Raw genomic sequence first — 15,396 nt, forward strand, 5'->3', positions numbered from 1 at the left:
GACTAGGGCTGGGCCAGGCTGCAGCCAGGTCTCCCAGTTGGGTGCAGGGGCCCAAGCACTTGGGCCATCTTCTGCTGCTTTCCCAGGCCCTAAACAGGGAGCTGGATCAGAAGTGGAGCAGCTAGGACTCGAACCGGTGCCCAAATGGGATGCCAGCAGCAGCTATGCCACAATGCCAGTCCCCTCATCACCTCTTCCCAATGCCCCTCCTCCCAATGCCACTGCATGGGGGCCCAAGCATCCGACCCCTGAACCCTGGGGGCACACTCCACCCACAGCCCCGGGGAACAACGAGGGGTTGGCTGACGTGATCTATCTTACTCTCAAATATCACATTCTCTACTTTGTGTTTCCTACAGATCCCAGTGGACACAGGGAAAAATTGGCCACCACCCCTTCACTGCCTCTGGCAGGGACCTCAAATCCATCAGTGTCCAGTGTGAATGCGTGGTGGCCGGTGCGTATGGACAGTGATCAAACCCAGGGGAGTAGGTGGATGAACTCCTACGGACGCCTCAGGCCCAGCTCCGAGCCCCAAGCCCTGCCTCTGAGCTGCTGGGGGAGGTGGGGACACGTGCAGCTATGCAGCTCTGCCCTCCCCCCGGGCGGGGCCCCAGCGGTGTGGAGGCCCCCAGGATTCCAAGGTTCTCCCTACAGGACTCAACTTCAGGCTCCTACCCTGCGTGAGCACTTGTGGCGGGGGGAGCCAGTGACTCCTGACTCCTGCCGGGGAGCAAGTGTGGCAGGGGACCGTCCCCTTCCCTTTCTCTCCCCGTCTCTCCCTCTTTGTCTTTTTTAGTAGCTGTCATTCTAGATTTGGAGGGAAACTTGAGATGTGAATCCAAGCCCCCCCTCCCCCAATGTCTCACCACACAGGAGGCACCTGGCAGTGCAGGACTCCAGCTGTATAGGGCATTGTGAGAGGGGCCTCTCCTCGTGTGGGGCTGGCTCGAAACCCTGAGTGCCCCGGAGGCCCTGTCTGGCACATGCCCAGGACGTTGCACAGGTGGGCTCATGGCAGGACCCGTCGGTGTCGTGTGCCTCAGTGAGTGGAATGAGCATGGCTGATCAGTGACCTCGAAATAGGAGAGTGTGCCGATTCCATCCACCCGGACCCTTGCAAATGCAGAGAGGGGGACGCGGGCGTGAGGACAGCAGTGCGGGGTAGATGCAGGAAGGGGCCGCGAGCCCCGGCGTGCAGGCAGCCTCTGGAGGCTGGGGAAGGGGAGGGAGTGCGGCTCTGCCCTGCCTCCCTCTCGGCCCCCAGGGCTCCCTGCAGCCTGCGGAAGAGAACACGTTTGTGCTGTGGGAAGCCGTGGTGTTTGGAATCATTCGTTACAGCAGCAATAGGGGGCTGAGACAGGTCACTAGGTGTTGTGACAACCTAAACACACTGTCACTGCACTGCATAATGCCTGCTTGCGTAGCGGCCCTTGCAGGAACTGCTGTGCCCAGTGTTGAGGGATCCAGAGGCATGGACGTCCATGACTTCAAACCGCCTTGAAGGGACTCCTCTCCCTCTTCCCCTCCTCCCTTTTCCTCGGCTGGGCACAGAGAGGTGTGCGTGACCACGCTTCTCCTCCACTACGTCAGAGACGAGGCTTCTCTGCCTTTACCGAGGGGGGAAAAGGAAGCCAAGACCCCTGGGAAGCACAGGCCTTTCCGCTGTAATCGCCCCCTTTCACTCCCTAAGCACTGCCACCCCGAGACTCAGGGACGGGACCAGCCCCACACACCCAACCAACGCATGCCGACGGGGGCTGCGCCACTGTCTGCAGGCTGGGGGATGTCAGCCCAGCTGCCGCCCCTGTGTGCAGGCCTCGCCCGCAGTGGATGGTGAGTTGGCTCGTTCCAGCGACCGCGTAGCTGCACCTGCACTGACGCCGGACCTCACGCCTCCCTCTCCAAGTGCTTCCCCGGCCTGGTGTGTTTCTGAGCTTTCTGGAGCGCACCCCACGTGTGGGATAAACGGTACTCAACTGGGGCTTGTCCCACCTGCTCTGAGCAGAGACTGCACTGTTCACGCACCCTTCCCACTGGACCGTAAGCTACGAGGGCACAGGGAATCCTGCAGAGACATTTCCCTCCTGCCCCAAAGTCCTCTCAAGACCGTGATGAACATAAGCGAAGGATTCCACAGCCGTGCTACCATGCCTGGCCCCTGGGCCCACGCCTGCTGGAGCGCAGTTCTGCTCCCGCCCTCTGATGCACCCCTGGCCGTCAAGACCGCCCAGCTCCCCTTCCGGCACCCTGCCCCCAGTTAGATGGCAGGTCCTCCTCTCCACCTGTCACACTGCTGTTGACAAGCAAGTTGCCTGTGGGAGTCAGGGCAAAGTGCTGGGTCAGCCAAGGCCCCCGAGACCCACTCGCTGGCCACCACTTACCCCAGTGCCCCCCAGTAAGTGCAGTTGTTGAGAGTGATCCTGACACTTCCTCCTGCCCAGGGCTCCCTGGAATGGGCCATCCTGGCTGCCTCCGAGCTGGGCTGAGTGCTTTCATCAGCTGCTGTCCCTGGGGAGGGCCTGGGCAGCAGGGCTGGAGCCCCTGTTTGGGCCATCCCAGGGCTCCGGGACTGGGATTTGCCAGCCAGGGCAGGCCTCAGGGCAGCACCTCAGCGGCTGAGGAGCTGGGCCATCAGGTGAGCTGACCCTGCAGCCGTCAGTTCTTCAGTTCCCTGAACACGTGGAGCGTCTTCCGGTGCAGTCACTGAGGGACAAGGAGAAGCCACAGGGGCAGCATGTGGCACTGCGGGCTAAGCCGCTGCTTGCAACGCTGCCGACCCGTATTGGTGCTTCCGATTTGGCTCCCTGCTGTTGCTCCTGGAATTTGCAGCAGAGATGGCCTGAGTCCATGGGATTCTACCCACGAGGGAGACCCAGATGGAGTTCCAGGCTCCTGGGTTTGGCCTGGCCCATCCCGGCCATTGCAGCCATTTGGGGAGGTGTACCAGCAGATGGAGGATGGATCTCTCTCTCTCTCAAATCAGCTAATAATGGTTATGGATACTGGCTGCTTTACCTGGGTCGGACGCCCTGTTCAGCACTTCACTAGCATCACTGTCCTGTCACTGCTGCCGCTGCCGCCACCACCACCACCACCACTACCACCACCAGTACCATCACCACCACCATCACCATCATCACCTCCACCACCACCACCACCACCACCACCACCACCATCACCACCACCTCCACCATCACAGCTACCACCACCGCCATCACCATCACCACCACCACCACCAGTACCACCACTACCATCACCACTACCACCACCTCCACCTCAACCACCACCACCACCACCACCACCACCACCAGTACCATCACCACTACCAGTACCACCACCACTACCACCACCATCACCACCACCACCACCTCCATCACCACCACCACTACCACCTCCACCACCACCACCACCAGTACCACCACCACCACCACCACCACCATCACCTCCACCACCTCCACTTCCACCTCCACCACCTCCACCACCACCACCACCAGTACCATCACCACTACCACCTCCACCACCTCCACCACCACCAGTACCACCACTACCACCTCCACCACCACCACCACCACCACCATCACCTCCACCACCACCATCACCACCACCACCTCCACCTCAACCACCACCACCACCACCACCATCAACACCTCCACCACCTCCACCACCACCACCACTACCACCATCACCACCACCTCCACCTCAACCACCACCACCTCCACCATCACAGCTACCACCACCTCCACCTCCATCACCACCATCACCACCACCACTACCACCTCCACCACCACCACCACCAGTACCACCACCACCACCACCACCATCACCTCCACCACCTCCACTTCCACCTCCACCACCACCACCTCCACCACCACCACCACCACCACCACCAGTACCACCACTACCACCTCCACCACCTCCACCACCACCAGTACCACCACTACCACCTCCACCACCACCACCACCTCCACCATCACTACCACCATCACCACCACCTCTAACTCCACCACCACCACCTCCACCATCACAGCTACCACCACCACCACCACCACCTCCACCTCCACCTCCACCACCTCCACCACTACCACCACCACCATCACCATCAGCTACCACCACCACCATCACCACCACCTCCAACACCACCACCTCCACCACCTCCACCTCCACCACCACCACCACCACCACCACCAGCACTACTGCTGGTTTTAACGTGGCACCCATGGGAAAGTGTCTCTCGGTCTCTGATACCAGGGGTGGAATTAGCCCAGGGCCTCGGGGCTCTACTTTGAAATTGACTTTTCGCTGCCAAGGGCTGCTCCCAGCCAATGACTTAGTGACGCAGGAGTATTAAGACGTGGCCAATCCCAGGATCTCTGCCAGTGAGGGACTTTGGTTGGAGTGCCCCTCAGGGGTCTCAGAACCGGGCTGCAGTCAAACATGCTCCTGGAATCCACCTCCCACTCCCTGCTTTCCTCCTTGTCTCTCACCTTCCCTTGGGGTGAGATCTGCGTCTTTGTCCCATGCCTCTTCCAGCCTCTTCTGTCTCCCTCCATGTCTTCTCTCACATGTATTTCTCCCAAAAGGCCTTGCACATTTAATCCCATTTTGAGATCTGCTGCTCCTGGGTCGTGGACAAACACAACCACAGCCCCTTCTAGAATGCGAAGGAAATTAACCAAGTTCCCATGACCTGGACGTTAATAGCCACGTCTTTGCTCAGGGCAGCGTAGACCTGGATCACGGTCCCTGTGAGATTCCAGGCTGAACAGTTTCAGCACATTCTCATTTAGTTTTCTGGCACAAGTTGCTTTCTCTCTGCTTATTTCAGATGCTCCTTGCTGGATGGCTTCCTGGTTATCTGTCTTCCTGATCACCACCAGAGCAGGTGTTCAGACCCACGCGCTCCGCGGTTTTCTGCAAGGCAAGACTTTGTTTTGTGAATCATCACAATGAGGAGAGCACACTCGGGCACGGCTCGTTTCCCTCGGGGGTTCTGAACACAATCTCAGTTTCAGCTGAACGTCATTGACTGTACAACGGGCTGTGAGATACCAGGACTTAACGGGCTGTGAGATACCAGGACTTAACGAGTGAGCTGGAGGAACCAGCAAGGCGAAAATGGTTATGAAGTCTGAAAAAGTTGATTGTACTTCTCTGTGCACATAGCTTGCAAGGAGTTCACGGTCTCATCTCACCCCTGTTTCTGTAAGGCTAGTCTGCTTTGTCTTTTGAACTTGTGGCAAATTTTAAGCAAAACTTGATAGCAAAAGTCAGCTGCATGTGATTGGTTCATGTGCCGCTATGCAGGCAGTAAGGTAATCTCATCTGTTTGCACTTGAAATCTTGATCACACAGGCACGTTACACAGAACTCCATGTACAGTTACAGCTGTTACATGTGTAAGAGGAAATAGAAATGTCGCTGTTTCTCAATGCTTGTTCTTATAACAACATAATAATTTTATAATTATAATAATTTTATAATATAATAATAAACATAATTTATTTTCTGTTGCACAAGTCATGTGCTTTTATATGTCAGTGTAACAGAATGGATGGGAAACCTCATTTCTATTAGAGAGAGGGAGACAAGGAGAGAGAGACAGAAGCACACTTCCACCTGCTGGTTCACTTGCCGAATGCCTGAAGACAGGCACCATCGCTTCTCGGCCTTTTGGCTAAGATCAAGTGTAGTATCAAGTGTAGTATCTGAAGCCAGGACCAGAACTCAACCCGTGTCTCCCAGGTGCATGGCACCAACCCTGTCACCTGAGACGTAAGGCTGCCTCCCAGGGTCCACATTAGCAGGAAGCTGGTGTTGGGAGTCAGGGCTGAGAGTCAGACCCGAGCACTCTGGTCAGGAACGCGGGGTGTCTTAGCTACTAGGCTGAAGACCCCTCCAGGGAAGCTAACGTAGGACATCCCTGGGACAGTGTGGCTCTTGAGGAAAACCAGTGTCAGCATTCTCTACGAGCAGGAGTGATCCTGCCTCCCGCTCCTCTCTTTAGGGAAACAGTTTTGGCTTACATTTGACCATATGTGGTAGAAAGTATAGCGGCTTCCTCTTAGGGTTATAGTCAATGAGGTAATCTATATAATACGCTCAGAAAAATGTCAGTATCGTCCTCCTCCTCCTCCTCACCACCACCATCCCCTCTAGGCGACAGAGCTGCAGATCTTCCCGTCGGCGGGAACCGCTAATGTGCTGAAAAAACACAAAGTGAAAAGCAGAAAGCAGCTGTTCCGCCCTCTCTGAGGGTGGCTGCATTTTTTTGAGACTTAAGCTGAATCTGATTCTTAGAATAAATTAGACTGGATGGCAAAAACATGTTTCAAATGCATCATGAAGGGCTCTGGGTGCTGACAGAGCAATAATGATGGGAATGAAAATGAAGAAAAAACAGGGAAACAGCCTGGAGTCCAAGGTCACGAGCGTTACAAGGGCGGCAATGTCCCAGTGCCGCAGGGGAGACAAGGTGACCGGCACACGGTCAGCCTGCTCTGCCGGCCTGCTGCCCCCGGCTTCCTAGCAGCAATGCCTTCTGACCTGCTGGGATTTTCCAGCTTAATTTCATTTACATTCCAGCCCTGGAGTGCTTAAATTGTCGAGTGTTTCTCCAATCCAGCCGACAGCGTTTAGGATGCTAACTAAAGGAAAAAGTAGCACCACTTAGCTGTTTGAGGGTGGACAGAGAATTTCAACACTGGTTTAAGTGGGTTTGAAATGCTTTGGTTTCAGGAGAGGACAATAGTCCGCGGAGCCGTGGTTTTGGATAACTGGGAGACGAGTGCTTTATAAGTGGTTGGAAAGCCTTGTGTGCCCAGGGGACCTCAGTGGCTCCACTGGCGATGGCTTTGAAAGTCGGACTTCCCTGGTGACAACACTGTGGCACAGCAGGTTAAGCCACCGCCTGAGACACCAGTGTCCCATAGTGGCGCCTGGAGTCCTGGCTGCTCCACTTCCAGTCCAGCTCCCTGCTAATGCACCTGAGAGAGCAGCAGAAGGTGTCCCAAGTGCTTGGGCCCCTGCACCCACATGGAAGACCTGGAAGGAGTTCTGGGATCCTGGCTTTGGCCTGGCCCAGTCCCAGTCATTTGGGGAGTGAACCATAGAACGGAAGATCTTTGCTTCTCACTCTTCGTCTGTAAGTCTACCTTTCAAATAAATAAATCTTAAAAAGAATAAAAGGCTTTGGGACCTTCTGTTTCTCTTCTCACTCTGGCTGGTGACAATAGGGGGCAAGTTGATGGAAATGATGATTGGAGCTGATTAACCTCAAATCACGAGGGTGTAGGGACTCGTCCCATACTTACACTCATCACGACCTGGTCCTGTGGCCACAGCGCGTGTGCCAAGTGCCAGCGCTCCTGAGCTGGGAGCTACCGGTGGAGCCGTGTTGGAGCCCCAAACCCCACCACCCTATTTGGAGACAGGGTCTTCTTGGAGGTAACCCAGCCAAAATAACCCTAACCCAGCATGAGTCAGAGCTTATAAAAAGGGAAATTTGCACACAGACATGAATCCAGGGAGAAAGCCACGCGAAGAGGCAGGTGGAGACCGAGCGATGCTTCTGCAAACCAGGAAACACCAGGGTCTCAGGCAGCACCAGAGCCAGGGGGGCCCTGGAGCAGAAGAGGTCAGCCCACACTCCAACAGCTGACACCCGACCTTGGCCTTCCAGGGTGAGGCACCCTGAGGTCGTACGTGTGCTGGGCCAGCCTCTGGGTTTGTGGCCCCATCACAGCATCCTCACGGAGCCGACACAAGGGGCCCACCTCGACGAACGCAGGGAGCCAAGACCCAGGAGGGGACAACCCGGGGGACAGGCACAGCAGTGCAGAAGATCTCAGTGTAACCCGTTCTGAGAATCGGAGCCTATGCCCGGTGAAAGGAGGCAGCAGAACCCACTCCAAGACAGACAGACGGAGCCCTTCCCCCAGACATCCTCACAGCTGAATACAGGAGCCCAGAACTCCACCCAGGTCTCCCACATGGGTAGCAAGGGCCCGGGCACGTTAGCCAGCACCTGCCGCCTCCCGGGATGCATTAGCAGGAAGCTGGGTCAGAAGTGGAGGAGCCGGGAGTCGAACCAGCACTCCTATATTGGCTGCAGGTATCCCAAGCAGCATATAACCCACGGTGCCTGGACACCCAGCCCCATCTGCTAATATCTTATTTAGGATCTTTGCATCTATTCTCATGAGGGATGGTGACCTATATTTTCTCCTGCACTGGCCTTGTCTGTTCACATCCAAGTTACGCTCCCCTTTCGCAGCGAGCTGGGCTGTTTCCTATTTCTCTGGCCTCTGGAAGCTTCTGGTGCGGTTTGAATCCCTTCCTCAGTGATTTACAGAAAGGAGCGTCGGGAGCTTCCGGGGCTCCCGCCTCTCTCTAGCCCCCCCTGGCTAGTTTCCTCCAAGTCTGGGATTCATTCTGTCCTGGTGTTTCTCAGGCTGGATTTTGGGCGTCTCAGGATTCATTGCAACCTCACTGCTGTCCCGCTCTGGCTGCCAACGCAGGGGGCTTGCCCCGGGCGGGCGCGTCTGCCGGATTCCTCTTTCAATCCCCAGCCTTCTCTCTGGTTCATCTTCCCAGCTCCCAGTGCAGCCGGAGAAGGAATGGCACCGTGTTCGCTTTCACCCTCTTTCTCCGCCTCACTCCTTTCTGGACATTTCTGGGGCATGCGATTTCTTGATCACTTATTTATCCACTGACTATATTTTGAACTGAAGCCTTCATTTAGGCTGCCCAAGCCGGCTTCCCACTTCCAGGCTCCACACAGCCCACAGGACGCGAGGCGCAGCCTGCACCTGCAGTCCAGGCTCAAAGCGGGCCGCCCCGCCTACGCCCGAGGCCCCGCCCCATCTAGGCGGGCCTGCCCCGCCCACGGCGGCCGGCCCCGCCCCAGCACTCAGGCCCCGCCCCCGAAAGCCGCGCGTTCGACGCGGAGGAAACGGAAGTGGCGGGGACTCGGGCGGAAGCAGGAAGTGGGCGAGCCGGGCGCTGCGGGGCGGTGCCGGCCGAGGGCGCGGAGTGGCGGTCGGGCCGGGGCGATGGCGGAGAAGTTTGATCACCTGGAGGAGCACTTGGAGAAGTTCGTGGAGAACATCCGGCAGCTCGGCATCATCGTCAGCGACTTCCAGCCAAGCAGCCAGGCCGGGCTCAACCAGAAGCTGTGAGCAGCGCCCGGGGCGCGGGGAGGCCGGCCCGGGCCGCCTGCGCGCCGGCTGGGCCACCTGGCCGGAGCCGTGGCCGTGCGCGCGGAGACACCTGCCGCGCCGGCCCGCGCCGGGGACCCGGGCTGGGGTGGCGGGGGACCCGGGCTGGGGTGGCGGGGAGGCGGCGCCCTGCGGTGATGGCCGCTGCAGCGCCGTGGGGCCAGCCGGGCGCCCGGCGAGGCTGCGGCGGGAGCGAGCGACGCCAGGCCGGCTGGGCCGCGGCCTGCAGCTCCGGGCGCGCCCGAGGCAGGGGGGCGTGAGACGAAGCTCAGAGTCTCGGGGTGGTCGGTGCCCCCCGGGGGCCGCACATGGCGGGTGTGGACGGGGGAGGGTGTGGGGGCCCCGCAGCCGGCCGGGGCTGAGCGAGGGGCCCGCCGTGGGTGGGGCGCGCGCCTGAAGCCCCCGTTTCCGCCCGGCCCTAGGAATTTCATTGTCACTGGCTTACAGGATATCGACAAGTGCAGGCAGCAGCTGCACGACATCACCGTGCCTCTGGAAGTCTTCGAGTAAGTGTCGCTCCTGATCTCCCGGGCGGCGGGTGCCGGGACCCCTGAGGCCTGGGAGGGGGCGGGGGCGGGGGGCGGAGGAGGGATTGCTTAGGGACAGGAGGGGGTGGGCGAAGGGACAGATGGGTGCACGCGCGGTCCCCACAGGCGCGGCTGGATTCCGCTGCAGACCCGGGTCAGTGCGCAGTGGAGGGGTCAGTGCGCAGTGTGGAGGGGTCAGTGTGCAGTGGAGGGGTCAGTGCGCAGTGGAGGGGTCAGTGTGCAGTGGAGGGGTCAGTGCGCAGTGTGGAGGGGTCAGTGTGCAGTGGAGGGGTCAGTGCGCAGTGTGGAGGGGTCAGTGCGCAGTGGAGGGGTCAGTGCTCAGTGTGGACGGCTCTCCGGGCCCCCGGGGCCCTGTTGGCAGGAGCTTTCCCAGACACTGTAGAGCCACACCCTGGTGCCCTGCCCCGGGGATTTCGCTCTGCGCCTTTGAGGAGCCCGGGCCTTGGTGATCAGAGGATTAACCCTGGCCTCTGAGCCTGTCAGCTTTTTTGTTTTTCTCAAGAAACGGACAAAAATTAACTGTCATTTTGCTTCTTTCATCATGTCATTTCAAAAACATCAGAATAAAATAGCATTTGTTGAATTTTTGATGTATTTATTTTGCTCTTTGTCAAATTTTCATACAATTTACAGTCATCTAACAGAATATGTAAAATGAAATGATTTTTTTTGTTTCAGCAAAAAACTCCAAATAAATTGGGCTTTGTGGTTTAACATTTTTTTTATAATGAATAATTGAGTTCTAGCTCAGTCATAATTTTAGTTTTCTGTAGGGTACAGAAGTGGGCAAGTGGCCTACCTTTGGTAACACAAAGTTATTTTATTGCTCTAGGCAGTGTGTTTTATGAAATCTTGAGGATAATGTGCCTGTTTTGGGTAGAAGTGTTGAACATTTCAGGAAGCAGCTGTGTCCTTGTTAAACAGTTGGAGAGCGTTGTCCTGCGGTCACGTAGCTAGACTGGGTAGAGTGGTGTCGAGCCTCGCACCTCTCTTCTAAAGCAGTGGACTGTCTTGTGAAACAGTGCTGGGCCCCCGGGGGCTGGGCCAAGTCTGCCTGTGGTTCCTCTGCGCTTTCCCCTCTGCAGCCCAGGAAGCTCCTGCACCAAGGGTTTCGAGGTGATGGGGTCCCTGGAGGGGAAGCCACGTCCTCCCTGGGCCCTCCCGTGTCACCCAGGCTCAGGGTGCGGACTGTGGAGGCCCCGAACGTGGCCCGCGTTTAGTTTCTCTGTTGGTTGAGAGCTGCCTTCCCTTACAGGGTATGAGAGCATCAGAAAGCAGTAGCGTGAGGGCGTGTTGACTGATACAAATGCCAACACACATGGAATGGAACGGCTTGTGAAGCAAGCCGTCAGGAGAACATGAGGTTAGATGGTCTGTACTTAAATGAGGGCTTTGTTTAGGGGCCATTGCTGTGGTGCAGCAGGGTAAGCCACTGTCTGCAGCACTGGCATTGTGTGTGGGCACTGGTTTGAGTCCTGGCTGCTCCACTTCCAATCCAGCTCCCTGCTCATGTTTCTGGGAAATCAGTGGAGGATGGCCCAACTGCTTGGGCCCCTGCACCCATGTGGAAGACCCAGATGAAACTCCTGGCTCCTGTCTTCAGTCTAGCCCAGCCCTGACCATTGTGGCCATTTGGGGAGTGAACCAGTGGATGGAAGACCTTTCTGTTTCTCCCTATCTTTGTAACTCTGACTTTCCAATGAATAAGTAAATAAATAAATCTTTAAAAATCTTTAAAAAGTAGAAAGGGAGAGAGAGAGAGAGATACCCTCCATCGCTGGTTCACTACCCAAATGGCTGTGGTGGCCTGGGCTGGGTCAAAGCCAGGAGCCTGGAACTCCCTCCCACATGGGTGGCAGGGACCTAAGTGCTTGGACCATTATCCTCTGCTTTCCCTGGCACAGTAGCAGAGAGCTGGATTGGAAATGGAGCGGCTGGGACTTGAACCCATGCTCATATGGGATGTCAGCATGGCAGGCTGCAGCTTAACTTGCTGTACCACAATGCCAGCCTCTAAATGAGGGCTCTATGTACTTATTTATTTAAGAGGTACAGTTGCAGACAGAGAGATAGACAGAGAGAAAGGTTTTCCATCTGCTGGTTCATTCCCCAAATGTCCGCAATGGCCAGAGCTGAGCCGAACAGAAGCCAGGAGCTTCTTCCTGGTCTCCCAGTTGGGTGCAGGGGCCCAAGCACTTGGGCCATTTTCCACTGCTTTCCCAGGCCTTAAGCAGAGAACTGGATTGGGAGAGGAGCAGCTGGGTCATGAACCGGTGCCCATTTGGGATTCCCGTGCTGCCTGTGGAGGCTTAGCCTATCGCACCACAGCGCCGACCCTGAGGGCTCTTAATTTTCCTGGTTCTTACACTCAGTTTCACCAGAGTGGGCCCATGTGAGGTTATAGGTAGCTAGCCTATGAGTATTTCGTGTTTTTTTGCTGTTGTTTCCAGAAAACTGTGAGAGGAGGTGTCAGCCAGGAGAGTGTTAATTGAGATATTTCATGTTTCCAGATATATAGATCAAGGTCGAAACCCCCAGCTCTACACCAAAGAGTGCTTGGAGAGGGCTCTAGCCAAAAATGAACAAGTTAAAGGCAAGATTGACACGATGAAGGTAAGACTCGCATTGAAGAGACGCTCGGCAGCTGTGCCAAATGACTTTGTCCTTTCCCACGCTTGGGCGGACATCGCCTTCTTTATGACATCCCACGCTCGAGAGTCCTGAATTGTCCTGGGTGATTAATGAAGCTCAGTTGTCGGCCGTGTGGTAGCATCAGAAGCATGACCAACGGTAGCCTCGCTTTTAAGGAGATCCAGGTTAATTTGTGTGACTTAGTGTCCGTTGGCTGTTTCCGTTTATTTGACGTCTCAGGTTGGCATTGGGTTGTACTGGTGGTTTCTGTTGTATTTCTTTATTGATTCCTGTGGTTGAAAGCTTTTCTGTAATCATGGTTACTTGATTAGGTGGTTCTGGAAGGCTTATTTTCTTGCCTTTCTCCATTGTCCGTCCCTCGCATCTGACCTGCCCGCTCCCTTGTCCTGTCTCCAGACAGCTTCCTCCAGTTTGGTCTTCAGGAGACTTGAGGAACTCTGTGTGTGAGAGACGTCACTTTTTAAACTTGACCCGCGTGAGGCTCAGGTTGCTGCTTTCTCGCTTTGTTCCATCTCCATGGCCCGTCGCCAGGCTGACTTGCACCTCGGCCTGCAGCAGGGGGCTCGCCTGCTCTCCCGCCCAGAGCTCACCACTTGCCCAGCCAGGCCACAGTGTGCTGTCTCCTAGGCTCACAGTGTGCTGTCTCCTAGGCTCCGCTGGTCTTACCCTCGGGTGAAAGGCCTCTGACCAGCCTTTGCTGCTGCTTCGCTGGGCAGTGCTGGTCAGACTCCCCCGTTTCCTTTCTTTATCTGTCCTATATTCCCCGTGGCCACCTATTTCTGGATCAGCAGGACCTTGGGTGTTCTGCTGGTGTCTGCGGCTCATGTCCGCAGGCCAGGCTGGCACAGACGGGTGTGCTCGGTGTTGTCTGCTGTGTAGGCAGGGCCTGCACAGTGGCAGGGCTTCCCAGGGCCCCGCCCGGCCGTCCTGTAGGTGCCAACTGGCAGGCCCTGCATAGGATGCTTTGTCCAGGTCGGCCGTGTGGCACCTGTGGCTTCATCTCTCCTGTTCACTTTGGGATTGAGCAGTTGTCGAACTCAGCCTCACCTTCAGGGTGTCCGAGAGCTTTTCAGCGGCACCCGTTGTGAAGCTGTTGATGGTTTCAGTGTGGCCGAGGAAGACGAGTGAGCTGTGTCCAGCGGAAACCACCTTTGTCCATGAGCACAGTGGTCGCTCCACGAGGTGCATGGCTTCAGTCCCACCAGGTTTCGCCAAGCTCAGGGCCCCCCGGCAGGCAGTGGTGCGCACATCAGAGGTCTGGGAAGGTCCCCCGCCGCAGTCTGTGGCTGACGTTTGCCTGGTGGGCCAGGCAGTTGAACCTAAGTATCTGTGTCGCGTTGGAGGGAGGAGCCCCTTTGCAATGTTGCACGTTTCCATGTCTCCGTCTGTACTGTGTGTTTATGGGATGGCGCATGAGAAACAAGGTTTGTGGTGCTGGCAGGCGTTGAGCTGGGGTCGAGCAGGGTAGGAGCTCTGGCATTGGGAGTAGAGAAAGCTTTCCAGGGAGTGCTGTGGCACAGTGAGCTCGTGGTGGTTCCGTTAATAGTGGCTAAGTCCTGTTGTGCACGCTGCCCACAAAGGTCATTTCCCTCTGTGTGGCTGGCTCTCTGCAAGAGGTCCTTGCTGCTTCTCACTTGGGCCAAGAGGAAAGAAGCTGTTTTCACACGCGTGTTCCTGTTTCAGATAGCTGCCCACGTGCCCTGAACACGATTGTGTGTGATCTTGGGCTGGGCTCACCTCGGTTAGCGTTTGTGGGAGGCGAGGCGAGGCGAGGTGAGCAGGCAGCCAGGAACCTCAGCTCCAGTGGAAGGAGCCTGGCTTCCGTTCTTGTAGGGGGTCTTGTTGAGTGGGCGGGCTCCTTGGGGAGGAGGGGTGCACTGGTCTGTAACTCGGATGAGGAGTCCTAAGCGAAGATATTTTGACAGTGTGTATTTTTCTTCATAGAAATTTAAAAGCCTGTTGATTCAAGAGCTTTCTAAAGTATTTCCGGAGGACATGGCTAAGTATCGAAGCATCCGGGGGGAGGATCACCCCCCTTCCTAAGTGCCTCGTGCCCTCGGGGCGCATCCCTCCGAGACCTCGGAATCGCCGTGCCTGTGGACCAGCCGTGGCTGCGACCGGGGCCTGGGCCCCAGCCCTGCCCCTGGCCTCTCCGTCCCTGCCGTTTGCCTTTGTGGGATGGTGGGGCTAGAGGAGGGCAGGGCCTGAGCCCCCGCTGCCCCTGCAGCCCTCAGCCTGGTGGCTCCTGCTCGCGGGGCGCGACCTCTGGTTCTCTGTGCGCACGCAGGGCACGGGAAGGGGCGCCCTGCAGTTGCTAGGACTGGAAAATCAAAGCTTCCACTTGATGCTGTTCTCTGTGGACTTTCTGTTCCATTCTGTGATGGTGTCAGGAAACCAGACGAAGAAAAGAAGAAAAGAGAAAATTGAAAACAAAAAAAAAGTGGGCTTACTGTGGGAAGTACTTCAGTCGGCTTTGTAGTTTACTTTTTCAAAGGTGGTGCATAAAGACTGTGTTAACTGCAGCCATGTTTTCATGATTTCAATGAGATTATCATATAATAAAGTCCTGAAGTATTTACTTGGCTTATTCTGTGTAATCATTTGTATAGCATTTTTACAGGAAAGTAGAGTGTATCTTATAAACACAGTCGATTACTACCTTTACAGAGTGTTAGTAAGATTCATAGGCGGGGCCAGCGCTGTGGCGAAGCAGGTAAAGCTGCTGCCTGAAGCGCTGGCATCCCATATGGGCACTGGTTCGAGACTTGGCTGCTCCACTTCCAATCCAGCTCTCTGCTGTGGCCTGGGAAAGCAGTAGAAGATGGCCCAGGTCCTTGGACCCCTGCACTCATGTGGGAGACCCAGAAGAAACTCCTGGCTCCTGGCTTCAGATCAGCACAACTCTGGTCATTGTGGCCATTTGGGGGGTGAACCAGTGGATGGAAGACCTCTCTATCTGCCTTTCTCTCTCTTTAACT

The 15,396-nt window shown here is 56.4% G+C and overlaps 1 protein-coding gene and 1 pseudogene across 1 annotated transcript; both read left to right on the forward strand.

The window, feature by feature from the left end:
• The first annotated feature begins 5,657 nt into the window (after nucleotides 1-5,657).
• On the forward strand, nucleotides 5,658-5,731 carry LOC138845269 (U2 spliceosomal RNA; annotated as a pseudogene).
• A 3,227-nt stretch (nucleotides 5,732-8,958) lies between these two features.
• MED10 (mediator complex subunit 10) lies at nucleotides 8,959-15,000 on the forward strand. Its single transcript, XM_051853405.2, has 4 exons — nucleotides 8,959-9,175; nucleotides 9,641-9,724; nucleotides 12,277-12,379; nucleotides 14,363-15,000. Exons 1-4 carry the CDS (start codon nucleotides 9,054-9,056, stop codon nucleotides 14,459-14,461), a joined length of 408 nt encoding a protein of 135 aa, XP_051709365.1. The 5' UTR covers nucleotides 8,959-9,053; the 3' UTR covers nucleotides 14,462-15,000.
• The last annotated feature ends 396 nt before the right edge of the window (nucleotides 15,001-15,396 follow it).

This window comes from Oryctolagus cuniculus, chromosome 14, assembly GCF_964237555.1.
Source record: "Oryctolagus cuniculus chromosome 14, mOryCun1.1, whole genome shotgun sequence".
In the NCBI taxonomy this organism is placed as follows: domain Eukaryota; kingdom Metazoa; phylum Chordata; class Mammalia; order Lagomorpha; family Leporidae; genus Oryctolagus; species Oryctolagus cuniculus.